Genomic DNA, 14,841 nt, shown 5'->3' with positions numbered 1-14,841 from the left:
TCATTTGGATCGTAGTTTAGTCAGCTAGAGTAGGCTTTACTTGCTGTTGGTAAGTTGACTTTCAACTTCTGTGATCTTGGATATATCTTTCAATCCATTATAGTAATTTGTTACTCTTTGAAAATAATGTTGATAATATAATACATACATGCAGTTTAGTCTCAGTCACAGCAACATAAATTGCATGTTTTGCTACACAAACGCATAATATTTTCACTTCTATACACATGTTAATACACAACTGCGAACATAACCAGATTGCTCAATTGCCTGGAACTGTGTAACTCCAGGGTCCAAAGTTCAAGTATGAAGATAATCCCAAGCTAAGCATGACTTTGCATTATATTTTTAATTACTGTGTGGCTGTACCTATAATCTGGACAGTCTTCCTCCATCATAGATATATAATACATACATAATATTGTTATCCCTTTCCAATGAGTAACGGAGTTATAAAACCAACAGGTATAAAATTGGATGAGCTATGATGAGCTCATTATTCTCTCGCGGGCAGGTGCTCCTGACGAAAAGTTTCCAACCAAGAAGGATCAATTCAATACGTACAATGGTTATTGCAAAGAAATATGTTATTGGTAAATACTTCCAAGGAGAGCCAAAGCGTTCAGACTTACCACTTGTCGAGGAAGAGTTACCGCCTTTGAAAGATGGAGGTGAATATATGAGTTTTTAAAAAATATTAAGATCATCTCTAACACCTTCAAGAAAATCTTCATAAAGTAGATACGCGAGTGGTATTAAAAGCACGAAACTATAAAGTGGTTCTTTCAATATACTTTATATAATGACCGAGTTTGGACAAATGAAGATTGTTATATAATTTGGAATACTTTGAGTTTGACAAAATTCGTCAGAGGGTGAAAATTCAGTATTTGATTATTGACAAAGTTTAACATTATTTTCCTTATTTATCGTCCACAAAATAATAATAGCAAAGCAAATGATTTTAACAAATCTGTACACTGATTTCTGCGAGACTCTTAATGCACGATATATCATGTCATTAGTAAAGCAAGCTAATGAATCAATAACAAAGTAAATTGAAAATTATTTCAGAATATCTTATCCAGGCAGAGTATTTATCGGTCGACCCGTACATGAGACCTTATGTATATCGAGTACCACTTGGACGTACAATGATCGGTTCTCAAGTTGCAAAAATCATAGAGTCAAAAAATGCAAATTTCCCTGTCGGTCAGCGTGTTTTTGCTAATATTGGCTGGCGGACGCATACCGTAATTCGTGAAGATGCAGGTGGAGTCTTTGATCAGCCTCCCTACGTACTGCCTGATTTTGATGGCCTTCCTGCATCTCTTGGCTTGGGAGTACTGGGCATGCCAGGGTAGGAATGGTATCAATTTTTATTTACAGTAAATATTTGACCGAATACTTTCTGCATTAGCAAATCGCATGTTTATCGAATGGTCAAATGAGTATAATTTTGGTAAATCACGTTTTTGTAGTATATTCAACGGTATACTGTACACTGTATACTGTGCATTACAGGAATACCAGTTATTTCGGATTTTTGGAAATATGTCAGCCAAAAGCCGGAGAAACATTGGTTGTAAGTGGTGCAGCAGGAGCGGTCGGATCTCACGTTGGACAAATTGGAAAGATTCTAGGATTAAATGTTATTGGAATTGCTGGTTCCGATGCAAAGTGCAAATGGCTCAAGGAAGAACTTGGCTTTGATCATGCTATCAACTACAAAACTCAAAATGTTGCCACAGCTCTGCGTGAAGCTGCTCCGAACAAAGTTGATTGTTACTTTGATAATGTATGTATGAGTTGTAGGCTCTTTAAAATCTCATTAAAAAATCTAAACGTAAATAAGCACCACATCTTGGCAAGGATCATTTAATTGCTGTTAGCATTTGAACATTGCAGTGCATACATATTAAAATATAACTTTCATACTTACAGGTTGGAGGGGATATATCAGGAATTGTACTTAACCAGATGAATGTATTTGGTCGCATCTCAGTATGTGGAAGTATTTCTTCATACAACGCTGACATCAATGCAATGCCCAAGACGGCTATCATTCAGCCCGCGTTGGTCTTTGCACAATTGAAGATGGAAGGTTTCATAGTGATGCGTTGGAAGAATCGCTGGATGGAAGGCATTGAGCAAAACCTTAAATGGATAAAAGAGGGAAAATTGAAGTACCGCGAAACAGTTACGGATGGATTTGAAAATATGTTCGATGCATTTGTTGGCCTGCTGCAAGGGGAAAACACTGGAAAAGCAGTTGTCAAAGTTTAATTTTCAAGTACACAATATTACAGCGTTTCTACCTATTTCTATATATAAAACCACATCCCGCTGAGTATAATTCACGAACTGTACATATCACTGTAAAAAACTACCATGTGATGTTCATTTTTTTGCAAACGCATTTCCTGTCAATTTTTGCATTTCTTTGTATGATGGTTTTAAGATTATACCGGTATTCTTTAAATACTTGTTTGTACTTTATGTTGTTGTACTTTATTATTGTCTGAGGACCAGCAAAAAAGTGTACAAAATGATCAGAGCAGATTGGATCTGCCTGTAAGTAGTTTAGTATCTGTCTCTGGAATAAGCATAGGTAGTCCGCATTTCTCAACGTGTTACGTTTATTAGTGTCTCGTAAACGCCTAAGTTTGGCATGTTTTCGAACACCAACGTATTGTGTGTTGCCTATAAATCAGGGGTCACCAGCTCGTTACTGGGTCACTCTTTAGAGATAATTCCAAAACCTAAAGAGTAATTCGAAAAGTACACATTTTGGGTGCAAATATTCGTTCAAAAGTCATTCATCGATCTGATCCGTTGATTTTTAACCAATCAAAACATGGGAATATCAGTCACATTTTGTCGCACATTCAGACAAGATTTATGGTGACATATTTATTTATCTAGATAAATGGAGAATATTTAGATGACGCGGACTGTCGTTGCAGACCACTATGGCTGTTCGTGGCATTTAACAAGGTGACGTGTCATAACAATTCTTACAGCGAGTTACTTGAATTGAGGAAATATGAACTCCTTTAAGCGTGATAAAAAGGAAGAAGAAGATGGTGAGTTAAATTTCGTTTCGCGTGAATCCGTGAAGCGTTGAAATCCGCATCGTAACTGTCAATCAGACACACGGCTGGCCGCCGATTGTTTGCTCGACTATTTGACAGTTCCCCACATCTTTACTAGTTTTCTCTCTTGTTTGCAATCAGTAAATTATGCATTGAATTACACCTAAAATCTCCTTGAAGGAATTTTCACGAGCGATTGATTTCAGCTCACTCAACTGTACAAATTTAGAAATTATTATAGGTTATGTTGCAATTAACTTTTCTGCCACTGCTCGCTAGTTTTCTTTTTAACAAGAGTATAATTGTGCATTCGAAATTTTACCCTAGGAGGAGGTAACCCATTTCAGAACATGGAGAAGACGACCGTTCTGCAGGAAGCTCGGACGTTCAACGACACCCCAGTGAATCCCCGAAAATGTGCCCATATCCTTACAAAAATACTTTACTTGATAAATCAGGGCGAACAGTTGGGAACAACCGAGGCCACCGAAGCTTTCTTTGCTATGACTAAGTTGTTTCAGTCACGTGATGTGATTCTACGTCGATTAGTTTACTTGGGCATAAAAGAGCTCAGCCCTATAGCAGAGGATGTTATCATCGTTACATCCAGTCTCACTAAAGACATGACTGGCAAAGAAGATCTGTACAGAGCTGCGGCAATCCGGGCTCTGTGCACGATCACCGATGGTGCAATGCTGCAGGCTATTGAACGCTACATGAAACAAGCGATCGTTGATCGATCTCCCGCAGTCTCAAGCGCCGCTCTGGTGTCTTCACTTCATTTGACCAGTATATCTGGAGACATCGCAAGGCGGTGGGCCAACGAGGCACAGGAAGCGCTCAACTCTGATAATGTGATGGTTCAGTATCACGCTCTTGGAGTATTGTATCAGGCAAGAAAGACGGACAAGCACGCAGTCACCAAGCTAGTCTCAAAGCTGACTAGAACAAGCATGACGAGTCCTTATGCTGCTTGTATGCTGATCAGAATGGCATGTAAGCTCCTTGAAGAGGAAGATGGTAACGGAGAACTACTCGATTTTGTCGCATCATGTCTGCGCCATAAATCAGAAATGGTTGTGTACGAAGCTGCACATGCTCTGGTCAACATGGGCAAAAGCAGCACTAGGGAGCTTGCACCAGCTATAAGTGTGTTACAGCTGTTTTGTGGCTCCTTAAAACCAGCACTGAGATTTGCTGCAGTTAGAACTTTGAACAAAGTAGCTATGTCTCACCCAGCTGCAGTAACTGCTTGCAACTTGGACTTGGAAAACTTGATCGCTGATCCCAATAGATCTATCGCTACCTTAGCCATTACAACACTTCTAAAAACTGGAGCTGAGAGTTCTGTTGATCGTCTTATGAAGCAAATCGCTACCTTTGTATCTGAAATTTCAGATGAATTCAAAGTTGTAGTCGTTCAAGCCATCAGGTAACTTTCCTTCAGGAAGATATCCTGTGTAATAATATGTTTAGTTAAATTCAGTAAATTTTTTTGTGTCAAACTTCAAGAATGAACCAATTTCGATTGAATCTTTGAACAAAATTAATCAAAATCATTGTTATTTTTTGATCAGCGTAAAGCTGGGCAATTGAAATCAACCTGTTCTGTATTACCTATGGAGTCAAAGAAACGTTTTTATTTTGGTTGAGCGCGTACTTAGCTTTCAGTATTTTTTTTATAGTTCATAAATATTGCGATTTCATATTTTCTGTCATGTTTTCAGAGCCCTATGTCAGAAATTTCCTCGGAAACACGCTGTGCTCATGAACTTCTTGTCGGCGATGCTTCGGGATGAGGGAGGCTTGGAGTACAAAGCAGCCATTGCAGACACAATAATAGCAGTTATGGAGGGTAACTCAGAAGCAAAGGAGGCAGGGCTCGCACATCTTTGCGAGTTCATTGAGGACTGTGAACACATTTCCCTTGCAGTTCGCATACTTCATTTGCTTGGTCAAGAGGGTCCAACTTCCAAACAGCCGTCTCGCTACATTCGTTTCATCTACAATCGTGTTATTTTAGAATGCGCAAGTGTACGTGCTGCTGCAGTTACAGCATTGGCACGTTTCGCTGCCGCGTGTCCTCCGCTTCTTCCCAATATACTTGTTTTGCTATCACGCTGCCAACTGGATTCAGACGATGAAGTTCGTGATCGTGCTGCATATTATTGTGCCATTCTCCAGCAGCAGTTTGATCCTACGACTCTTTCTCTAGTACAGCCACCGCTTCTCTCCATTCCCAGTTTAGAGAGAGCATTGAATAATTATGTGTCTTCTCCGATGGAAGAACCATTCGATATTTCCCAGGTAACTAATACCTCAGGAAACTCTAGTTTAACTGTGGATGAAATATTGCAAGCTTAACCACAATCAGTCACTTTGGGTAAATTTCACCTCAGACATTTTTGAAACTCTTCGTAGAGTCCTTTAGTTGTGGAAATGGGCCTCGTGGCACCAGTCTTCATGCGAAATCAAGGCCTTTCTTTCGATATTTTAGACTCTTTAACTTTGCCGATGTTTTAAAATATTTAAACAATCAACTTTGGTTAGGAAAACTGAGCTAACTTTTTCTGCGATCCTTATACAATACCTAGATATTTGTTACGATTTTTAGAACTCATTTTTGAAGCAAAAAATCGCTCTTCAGGTGAATTTCACCCAGTGTGACCATTGTGCAATTCTACTGAGGCGTGACTGACGAGTTCATTATTCAAAAAATTCTTATTCACAGATACCGCCGGCTCAAACAGTAGAGGAGCCTACGCAGCCAGAAATACTTGCAACTGCAAAACAACAACAATCGAGGTTGTCCCGCGAAGAGACATTCATGGAGAAACTTGCACAGGTTCCGCAACTGGCCCTTGTTATGTCAAAGTCTCCACTTTTCAAATCCTCTCCTGTTGTGGAGTTGACCGAGTCGGAAACTGAGTATAACGTGAAATGCGTCAAACACTCCTTCTCTAATCATCTCGTTCTTCAGTTCGATTGCCTCAATACCCTTTCTGACCAATTACTCGAAGATGTCAGAGTTGCTATCGAACCACCTGAAGGGTAAGCAGAGTTGTATGTATTTGGGGTTGATACAAACAGTACATTGCAGTTTCCAATTTCCTAATTCACCTTGTATTGCCAAATTACATGAGTAAGTTAATTGATTTGTTCATACGAGATGAGCGAGATTTATTTAATAGTTGAAGTCGGTTGCTCAAAAGTGATAGTGTACGGAAATAAAAAAGATTTGCTTGACACAGTTACAGAGTAGTCTACGAGATTCCGTGTCTCCGATTGGCATACAACGAGCCTGGAACAACTTATACAGTATTGGAATTCCCTGAGGATGTTCACGCCAGTATAGCTACCATTCCAACAACCTTGCGATTCATGGCACGTGACTGTGATCCAACGACAGGTGTTCCGGATGCCGAGCAAGGATATCGTGACGAGTACATGGTATGGCGATTTTTTTTCTTTCGTTTACAGAACTTCAGATTTTGGGTACCACACTAACGAATATCGAATGTAATTTCTTAAAAACAAATTTTAATTTGTTCATAGCTTGAAGATCTTGAGGTAACTTTAGCTGATCAAATGCGCGGAGTAGGAAAGCAAGGTGTTGATTTTAATGCTGCGTGGGATGCCGGAGCTACTCGTGGATTCTCCGAACTGGAAGAAACGTTTGTTTTGGGAGCATCGGTGACTACCCTCGAGGGAGCAGTACAAAGTCTTGTTGGTTTCTTGGGTCTGGAAGCCGTCGAGCGAAGTCATAGAGTAGCAACAGACGCTGTTGGGCATACTTTATTGTTAGGAGGTATATTCAGAGGAGGAAAGGAGGTTTTGGCTCGCGCAAGATTAGCTTTGGCTGATAGCCAAGTTACAATGCAGTTGTCAGTTAGATCTTCCGATCCGGATGTGGCGGAACTTGTTACTTCCTCGGTAGGATAAATTGAACTCCATTCTTATAAATAGTACCGGTTGACAAAAAAGTTGTACTGCAACAGTGTAACAACTAGTGCCGCTATTTGAGACCTTGTCATAAGTTTGTCAAGACAACTTATACAATACATTTCAATACGTGCCCTACCTTAAAGTGCCACTTCGTTATATCGCTGTCTTTGGGGTTGTAGAGGAGGAGAACCGTGATATAAATAGTTTCCCTACTTTGCGCTGCGCTACCTCCATAGGCTCGTCCACTGTTTACTCACGTATAGTGATGTTGCACACGTGGGACTGTATAGTAATTAAGTGAACGAGATAGCTTAATGCGGACGGCCGGCTGGTGGGGGAATTAGCTTCGAGGAGAAATTTACCAACTGCAATATATCGAGGTGGCACTGTATTAGAAATTTGTTATTTACGACGATGGAAACACTATACATATACAATACTGTCAGATGATTAAAATCTGCTGCTATGTAACGTGTATACGTATGAGTATATTATTAGAGCGAAAAGAAACCTTGTATTAATTTTTAAAAACACTGTTTTTTTTGTGGAACAGGTACTGTCGTTGGTAAGAAAATATATACAAGAAATTATATTACAATCATACTTATGAACGTAATGTTTATTTTTTAGCTCCCAACAAATAGTGGTTTACCTCCCCTTACAGATTACTGCGTACCAGTATTCGTAATAATGTTTACTTGGGTTTGAAGTCAGTTTCGAAGTTGTAGTCATCTGAGGCTGTGATCTGTATATCTTCTAATACTTGAGCGAGTCCTGTTGCTGCTTTTTCTGAAATTTCATTGAAGCGAATAGTTAATACATTAGGTAATGCGAAATGAATGTAAAAATTCTGGGAATTTGATGCACATCAAGTTACCCACCTCCTCTTGCTCGTTCTTTTTTGAGTTTTTTAAACTGTATCTTATTTAGTTTATTCAATTTTTGATTTCCTTCGATTTCAAAGAGTGGTTCAACTTTTTTTTTTCGTCCTTCTATTGCAGTGGGTTTAGGGTCACCTTTTTTAGCTTTCTTTTTGTCGACTCCAAGTACGGCCACCTTCTTTTGCTGCAATAAAAAAAACATAGAAAATTAAAACTACTTTCAGCACTTGATTGATCAATCTTTGAAACTTATGTACTTCCTACGACCCTGAATCAGATTAGACTTTTTACCGTGCGCTTTTCTTGAATTTCAATTTCCATAGCCGCATCAACAGGACCTGAACTGTCACAAACAAGGCTTTCAGCTGTATTTGCCTTTGCTGATTCTGCTCCAACGTGATCCAACATCATAGCTTCTTCAGTTGCGAAACTATCAATGTCGAATTCTTTTGCAAACTGCTGTACAATTTCAGCAGATAGTTGCGAAGCTGAATCTTCTGGAGGCAGCGTATAGTATCTGAGGGAGAAATCAGAGTGAAAATATTTATTCAGACAAACTGAGAGAAATGGAAAAATTAGAACATACACGATATAGCTTACCGAATTTTTCCCGAATTCCAATCAGCTAAGACTCCTCGGGCTGCTGCTGTAGCATCTGGTATTCCACCTTTTTTGAATTTGCCCATCCTTGCGGCTTTCATGGCAAAAAATTCGTCGGGAGAAGAATATTCAAGAATATCATACAATTCCATCATGTACTTCTTGGACACACGCTTCAATATCGCTGAGGCTGGTGTAAATGGGTCTTGCAGGGCTTCTATTCGTACAGCATTTTTGAGGGCAACTGAGGAGTCATCAGGACCATCTTTATCCTGTTGGGGATTGGCGAATACTATTCCAGGAGAATCTAATAACTTGATTTTTGAATCCAGTTGCACCATTTGGACACATTTTGTGACTCCTGTAAGGAATATCAATAGAAAATTGGTCAACAGGCTTATCAATGTTGATAACTTCTCCAAAACTTTATATAATTTAAAGAATCGATGATGCTATGTGAAATAAACAAGCAAAATATCAACTCACCTGGAGTGTTTCCAACATCGCATGCTCTACTTCTTTTCAGAGAATTAATAACGCTAGATTTTCCAACATTTGGCAAGCCAACCACACCGACGCGAATGCTGGTCTTCACTGTTCCACTGTTTCTACAGTAATTAGCCAACAAGGATAGCAGTAATTCGGCTCCAAAGCATACGCCTCCTTGTATCAAATCCTCTGTTTTTTTACCAAGTTTCTTTCTGCCCAATCGCTTAGATTGATCTTGTGTTGATGATTTAAAAGCTACTGCCGGTAAACTGCGACGCAAATATTTAAGCCAGTTGTCCAAATTTTCCCTAGGTACTAAATCCGCTTTATTTAAGACCAGCACGAGCCTTTTATTTCCTTTTGCAGTTTGCACCGCCTCCTCGACCTGTCGATTAATTATTACTTCAGTTCTCAGTAACACCAAATGATTACTTTGATTTGATATTAATTAACTACACGAAAATCTTCTAAAATTTTTTGTGAAAATATAAAATTCTCAAAGATGAATTAATATCAAGGGAACGTGTGATTTCTCATTATTATAAACCTGTTTGCATCTTGTTCCCAAAGGATCTCTTGCATCGACAACTTCAAGGATCACGTCAGCAGAGTCTAAAACTTTTTTAAATTCTTTGTAATGTGCTTTTAAAGAGTTTTCTTCTCGCTTGACTGGTTTTTTCTCTGTCTCATGGGCAGAGGATTTTACTATTGAAGAATCATGTTGAATTTGTTTATTCTGAGCCTGAGTCACGAGCCCCTCTAGATTTCCGCTCAACTGTTCACGCTTTCTCTCACGAGCTGCTTCACGTTGTTTCTGCTTTTCTTCTTCTCGCTGTTTCTTAAGTACTTCCACCTCTTTCAATATGTCTTCCTTGAATGGACACGAATTTGGCACTTGGACGGTATTTGCTTTTTCTGAGTAACAGAGGATAAAGTTTCACAGAAAAATAACGAAGAATGTAAACCGATTTGGCAATCGATATGTTAAACTCGTTTGAATATTATCATTGTATGTTCCAATACTTACTCTTGCTCTTCGGATTTTTCTTTGCCTCTCTCCTGACCTTGCGATTGTGCTCGCGCACTTTTTTCTCAATCTTGTACCTTTTTCGTGCGGAAACTCTTTTGCTTCCCTTTTCTGTGAAAGTTTATACAAATTTAGTGACAATATTCTTACTCCTAACCTCTCAGTAATTTCGAATACGATTGCAGAGTTCTATGCGATTTATGATACTCACTTAAACAGAATTTTGCCATTTTACGTTCACAATCGTTTTACTAGGGGCTAATCAATTAAGACAATTATATATTTTCCTAAAAAATACACATAATCACAGACTCGACACGTGCTAGTTTAGTTCACACGTAACAAGAAACTCTGAGCTCTGCACTACTGATAGGTAGGTCAGGTCAGGTTGGGACATTATTGTACGGTGTGTTCGAAGTTGCGAGTCATCAGGCGGTGAGTGTATGTCGAGTTGCAGAATTCAGGCGATCCGGCATAGCCAAGGTTGAACAGTAGGGGTGAAAAGTTTTGATTACTGATTATCACAATCAATGACATCGTAAAAATATACCATTCGCCAATCTTATGCGATTACTTCTTTTGCAAGACACTATTCATTACTCGATAAAACTAATTTTTTTTAATAGTATCACCGGAATCACCGCATTGCTAAATGGTGTTGCCATCTTGCGGTGTTCGGCGGAGCGGGTCGTACTGGACGTAGTCTGCTATTGCAGAAGCAAAGTGCTTACAGATTAGTTATTTTCCGACAATATCACTGAAGTTTTAATTAACAGACATATTCCGGGTGTTTATGGTAATTGGTTCCGAATTTGCTGGACTAGATTGCGGTGAATGAATACATTCAGTAGTTTAAAATCTCATTTAACGAAGACATAACCTGAAAAGTCAGTACATAACCATAACCTTGGTCATAATAGTTACTTTACAGGTTTGTGCTATTACTACATATTCTGCAATCACGTAAAACCGACCTGTGGGATGTCGAAGTTACTGATCCGTAGGTGGACGACACTTCAACGAAATTACAGGGAATTGGTGAGACGATAGGTTTTTGATGTGAGAAACCGATCTCTTAGACTGCTGAGAATATCTTTTTTATTTCTAACTCTATACTTTTACATTGGCTTCAAGTGTTTTGGATTCATTTTAGTTTCATGGTAAACCAGATCTCTTTATTTCACGTATGATGATTTTTGTGTTATGTCACAAAGGATAACAATCGGCTCAAATACTTATCTTCATTTCAGTGCGAGGTATCTCTCCAAAAGTCAGTCAACCAATTTTTAAATCTGTTTAACATAGAAATAAAATCATGCATCACACTTCTTGTGCCGTCTTACAAATGTAACTCTGTAATAGCAACCATAAAATGAACAGTTTTTACATGTGTAAATTTATTTTACATAAGGAAAAATCTATACACACATCCAGTGTCAAGTATGATAAATTAGAGTTACCGAAGAGGTTGCCTTTTTGGAAAAACAAAGGGCCAATTAATTGGAAGAGTTTTGGAATAACTTGCGGGATTGGCGCTGGTTTGCTGACATATGTGGCATACCTGAAACATGTGAAAAACCTGCGGATTGACCAAGAGCGAAAGCGTGCACTTGGAAAGGCTTCGCTTGGTGGTAGTTTCGAGCTGGTGAATTCTGAAGGAAAGACAGTAAAGTCTGACGACTTTTTAGGACACTGGACCATGATTTATTTCGGGTTTACGCACTGTCCAGACATTTGTCCAGATGAGTTGGAAAAAATGGCTGCCGTCATTGATGAACTTGGTAAATTGATTCTACTTTTCGATGTTTGCCTTTAGAACTGACTGAAATAATCAAAGGATATTCAAAATCATTTTTCTGTTGTTTTCTAACATCAAATAGTAAATAACAAACTTTCGTTTTTCAGAGAACAAACATGAACTAATTGTAAAACCAATCTTCATCTCCGTCGATCCAGACAGAGATACGCCGACAGTAGTTGGTAAATACGTAAAAGAATTTTCGGACAAATTCATTGGGCTTACCGGAACAAAGGAACAGGTTGCACAGGCCTGCAAGGCATACAGAGTCTACTTCAGCAGTGGACCAAAAGACGAAGACAACGATTATATTGTTAGTAGCTGAAAATATGATAGAATAAGTTTTAGGCTTCCCTAACACGACGTCATTATTTACGATGGAAATGTGTGATTTGCTCTAAAAAGGTGTTATTTTTTAAGAACCGCACAAATCACGCATTTATATCGTTGTCTTGGCAATCATTAGTCACTGAAATTGCACACTGAGTGATATCTGTTCATCTGCAAATCATAAATAATTATGGAACACTCGTGTACATAAATATTTGCGATGAATTTAGTATAAATTGTGACTTTACAGTTACTTGTATGTTACAGGTTGACCACACCATTATTATGTACCTAGTCGGTCCAGATGGAGCATTTATTGATTACTACGGTCAAACTGCAAACGTTGAACAAATAGCGGCGAGTATCTTGTTCCACACAGAAAAACAAAAGGCTTTAAATAATCCTGGTTGGTTTTCATCGCTATTACCATCAAAACCTGCTATTGTTTCGGCCTGAACCATATCATCGCTCTGTAAATACCTTCTGTCATTTTATAAATCGTTCCAAATGTTGTAATAAAGTAGTTTGTATAATTACGAGGGTAATTTTTTGCTACATCAACACAATGAAACGGATTTTTCAGCAGTCTTTCGAATTTTCCCGCAACTTGTAGCCTAATTAGCTTACAAAATTTCTTGCAAGACAAGTTATAGGATTAGACGAATATAAAATTATATTATCATGTCTTTCACGATATCTAGAATACTTATCAAAGTTCAAGATCAAGATAAATCGACATGGTAAATTAATAAACAGTGACTCACTTATGTAACAAAATTTAGTAGAGCTTTGAAGCTTATGTTACTTCCTAGTCAAAGTAATGCAATAAAATAAATTGAGATACGAACTTACTTTTCGAAAAGATGATCTATCTACGCACAACAATGAAAAAATCCTTTCCGATTTTGATTTACTTTAATGATAACCATCCGCTAGAGTTATTAATAATGTGAATTAATCATCTATTGATAAGTGATTCATGTAAAAAGTTGATTGATACGATTCAGACATGTTGCACATGCGGTTCGTATAAGTAACGTTTATTAAGACATAGAGAGCGGTTGAGGTATACAACATTCCAATAATTTTTCTTCACATCAATATTTCCTATCTTTGTGTTACAATATAATAATTTTTATACATTAGTATTGTTGCAGTATTATCATTTCTGACTAACCTTTTTAAATGAATATTCTGTAACGTTTGTATAGATAGTCTATTTTATGATTTTAAACAATTTTACACTGCACGTCCCCCTTTTGGGAATGGAAGATAATTGGAATACCATATGCTTGTACAGTATGTAGGGAACGCGTATGTGCTTTTTCTTAAAATTATGACAAGTATCGTAAGGTAGGTGCCCTTTATATTATAAACCGAGCGCTTTTCATTCCTAATTACCTCAGTAAAATTTTTCAGCGCATATATCACACACTCGATTATGTCAATCCATATTAACTATTTGTAACTATTCAGTCAATATCAAAATACTGCCCTCTAATTATACATATAAAACTTAAAATAACTTACTCAGTTAACAATCAGAAGAATCTTCAAAGGTACGTTTGTATGCGGTGTATATGTGGCTGTGTGTGTTTTTTTTTTTAATAATTATAAATCGCAAAATATATTAGTACTATATGTATATTATAATGTATTCCTTTAAGCCTGTATTTAAAATCTAATCCATGACACGCTTTTACGAATACATATTCACAAATTAATATTTGACTGCCTGGAGTAATTTTAGGACACACTGTTATTATCCTATATTAGGTTATTATTAATTCATTATTACTCTTATTCATTATTTCGTTATTTCTTATTGAGAATAGGAAACAAATAACCGAAATACATGCGGTGCAGATATCTGGTGAGAAACCAACAGCAATTTCTGCTTAATATCTTAGGTAAATAAAACTGTTCACTGGAGTCACGGTGCGCTGAACATTCACGAGGTAAGATACTGCAAATCGAGTAAAAATGTTGTTTTTGGTTTTGACTTTTTCTTTTCCTTTCATCACAATACTAAATACATCATTTCTGGTACATGTATTCCTACTGAAAATATTTATGTGTCAAATCATAAAATGTTTTGGAAGAATTCAGTGTGTAATTTATTACATGATTTATCTTGCAAATTCGATAAAAATATATAATAAATTACAAAAGCACGAATCATCGGACATATTAGATAAAAAATTATACAAGTCAACTATACCTATAGTGATTTATCTTGTAATATCGAAACGTGCTGAATTCTCTCGAAACGTTTTACAATTTAACATATAAATCACATTTTCAGTAGAGGCACACAACGCACGGGCGATACACATACAGGTTTACTTACATCGTTGGTGTGTATGGATATGTTGTAAATGATTAACCAGCCAACGAGATATTTTTGGTATTGAATATATCAGCGTTTGCTGCAATTTCTCACTTAAGATTTACATGTAGTTACAGTATACTTAAATTAAAACTAAGGATGCGAGTGATTTTGTAAGCTGTGCAATTCGTAAGCGAGATGACAGCATTCCGAATCGCTCCATCGATGTTGGTCTCGTATTTTATCGCATTTTTCTATTTGAGGTGCCGTACCGCATCCAGACATGTCAGATAGCTGTTGAAAAATGAAGAGTCCACGATTACTTCCTGAACGAAATTGCATTCTAT

General features: G+C 37.6%; 5 protein-coding genes across 10 annotated transcripts in view; 3 read left to right on the top strand and 2 right to left on the bottom strand.

The window, feature by feature from the left end:
• The first annotated feature begins 154 nt into the window (after positions 1 to 154).
• On the top strand, positions 155 to 2,482 carry LOC107225640 (prostaglandin reductase 1). 2 transcript variants are annotated; one of them, XM_015666173.2, is made up of 5 exons: positions 155 to 304; positions 466 to 671; positions 1,075 to 1,360; positions 1,525 to 1,798; positions 1,945 to 2,482. In XM_015666173.2, exons 2-5 carry the CDS (start codon positions 485 to 487, stop codon positions 2,284 to 2,286), a joined length of 1,089 nt encoding a protein of 362 aa, XP_015521659.1. In that variant the 5' UTR covers positions 155 to 304; positions 466 to 484; the 3' UTR covers positions 2,287 to 2,482. The 2 variants fall into 2 exon arrangements, with proteins under 2 accessions (XP_015521659.1, XP_015521657.1); XM_015666171.2 differs by lacking the exon at positions 155 to 304 and having other exon boundaries at positions 371 to 671.
• Positions 2,483 to 2,929: 447 nt separating this feature from the next.
• Positions 2,930 to 7,643, top strand: LOC107225662 (coatomer subunit gamma). Its single transcript, XM_015666201.2, has 6 exons — positions 2,930 to 3,086; positions 3,423 to 4,527; positions 4,823 to 5,402; positions 5,827 to 6,146; positions 6,347 to 6,545; positions 6,651 to 7,643. The coding sequence occupies exons 1-6, from the start codon at positions 3,047 to 3,049 to the stop codon at positions 7,035 to 7,037; spliced, it is 2,631 nt and encodes an 876-aa protein (XP_015521687.2). The 5' UTR covers positions 2,930 to 3,046; the 3' UTR covers positions 7,038 to 7,643.
• Positions 7,628 to 10,416, bottom strand: LOC107225688 (guanine nucleotide-binding protein-like 3 homolog). The gene is made up of 8 exons (XM_015666232.2): positions 10,249 to 10,416; positions 10,038 to 10,148; positions 9,558 to 9,925; positions 9,008 to 9,395; positions 8,522 to 8,882; positions 8,213 to 8,438; positions 7,922 to 8,105; positions 7,628 to 7,829 (listed from the first exon to the last, which is right to left on the bottom strand). Exons 1-8 carry the CDS (start codon positions 10,265 to 10,267, stop codon positions 7,735 to 7,737), a joined length of 1,752 nt encoding a protein of 583 aa, XP_015521718.1. The 5' UTR covers positions 10,268 to 10,416; the 3' UTR covers positions 7,628 to 7,734.
• A 206-nt stretch (positions 10,417 to 10,622) lies between these two features.
• LOC107225632 (protein SCO1 homolog, mitochondrial) lies at positions 10,623 to 12,699 on the top strand. Of its 4 annotated transcripts, none has more exons than XM_015666158.2 (5): positions 10,623 to 10,867; positions 10,969 to 11,075; positions 11,449 to 11,818; positions 11,943 to 12,148; positions 12,433 to 12,699. In XM_015666158.2, exons 1-5 carry the CDS (start codon positions 10,831 to 10,833, stop codon positions 12,619 to 12,621), a joined length of 909 nt encoding a protein of 302 aa, XP_015521644.1. In that variant the 5' UTR covers positions 10,623 to 10,830; the 3' UTR covers positions 12,622 to 12,699. The 4 variants fall into 4 exon arrangements, with proteins under 4 accessions (XP_015521644.1, XP_015521648.1, XP_015521647.1 ...); XM_015666162.2 differs by having other exon boundaries at positions 10,657 to 10,867; positions 10,958 to 11,075; XM_015666161.2 differs by having other exon boundaries at positions 10,658 to 10,833; positions 10,958 to 11,075.
• Positions 12,700 to 13,189: 490 nt separating this feature from the next.
• LOC107225682 (parathyroid hormone/parathyroid hormone-related peptide receptor) overlaps positions 13,190 to 14,841 on the bottom strand; it is a 48,080-nt gene continuing 46,428 nt past the window's right edge. For both annotated transcript variants that reach the window (XM_015666224.2, XM_046738792.1), the window contains one exon: positions 13,190 to 14,788. In XM_015666224.2, the coding sequence (XP_015521710.1) occupies positions 14,648 to 14,788 (141 nt within the window). In that variant the 3' untranslated portion in view covers positions 13,190 to 14,647. The remainder of the gene's footprint in view (positions 14,789 to 14,841) is intronic.

The sequence above is a fragment of the Neodiprion lecontei genome, chromosome 4, assembly GCF_021901455.1.
Source record: "Neodiprion lecontei isolate iyNeoLeco1 chromosome 4, iyNeoLeco1.1, whole genome shotgun sequence".
Classification (NCBI taxonomy): Eukaryota; Metazoa; Arthropoda; class Insecta; order Hymenoptera; family Diprionidae; genus Neodiprion; species Neodiprion lecontei.
This window is presented reverse-complemented; position numbering and strand designations above follow the sequence as displayed.

Excerpts from the sequence above, each read along its gene's own strand:
- LOC107225640 (XM_015666173.2), top strand. The coding sequence starts at position 485 with ATGATGAGCTCATTATTCTCTCGCGGGCAGGTGCTCCTGACGAAAAGT. Across the intron at positions 1,361-1,524 it reads GGAGTACTGGGCATGCCAGG|GAATACCAGTTATTTCGGAT; the intron begins GTAGGAATGGTA and ends TGTGCATTACAG. Across the intron at positions 1,799-1,944 it reads TTGATTGTTACTTTGATAAT|GTTGGAGGGGATATATCAGG; the intron begins GTATGTATGAGT and ends TCATACTTACAG.
- LOC107225662 (XM_015666201.2), top strand. The coding sequence starts at position 3,047 with ATGAACTCCTTTAAGCGTGATAAAAAGGAAGAAGAAGATG. Across the intron at positions 5,403-5,826 it reads AACCATTCGATATTTCCCAG|ATACCGCCGGCTCAAACAGT; the intron begins GTAACTAATACC and ends TCTTATTCACAG. Across the intron at positions 6,546-6,650 it reads GATATCGTGACGAGTACATG|CTTGAAGATCTTGAGGTAAC; the intron begins GTATGGCGATTT and ends ATTTGTTCATAG.
- LOC107225688 (XM_015666232.2), bottom strand. Across the intron at positions 9,396-9,557 it reads TGGGAACAAGATGCAAACAG|GTCGAGGAGGCGGTGCAAAC; the intron begins GTTTATAATAAT and ends ATTAATCGACAG. Across the intron at positions 7,830-7,921 it reads AAAAGAACGAGCAAGAGGAG|AAAAAGCAGCAACAGGACTC; the intron begins GTGGGTAACTTG and ends ATGAAATTTCAG.
- LOC107225632 (XM_015666158.2), top strand. The coding sequence starts at position 10,831 with ATGGTAATTGGTTCCGAATTTGCTGGACTAGATTGCG. Across the intron at positions 11,076-11,448 it reads AACGAAATTACAGGGAATTG|GAAAAATCTATACACACATC; the intron begins GTGAGACGATAG and ends ATTTTACATAAG. Across the intron at positions 12,149-12,432 it reads ACGAAGACAACGATTATATT|GTTGACCACACCATTATTAT; the intron begins GTTAGTAGCTGA and ends TGTATGTTACAG.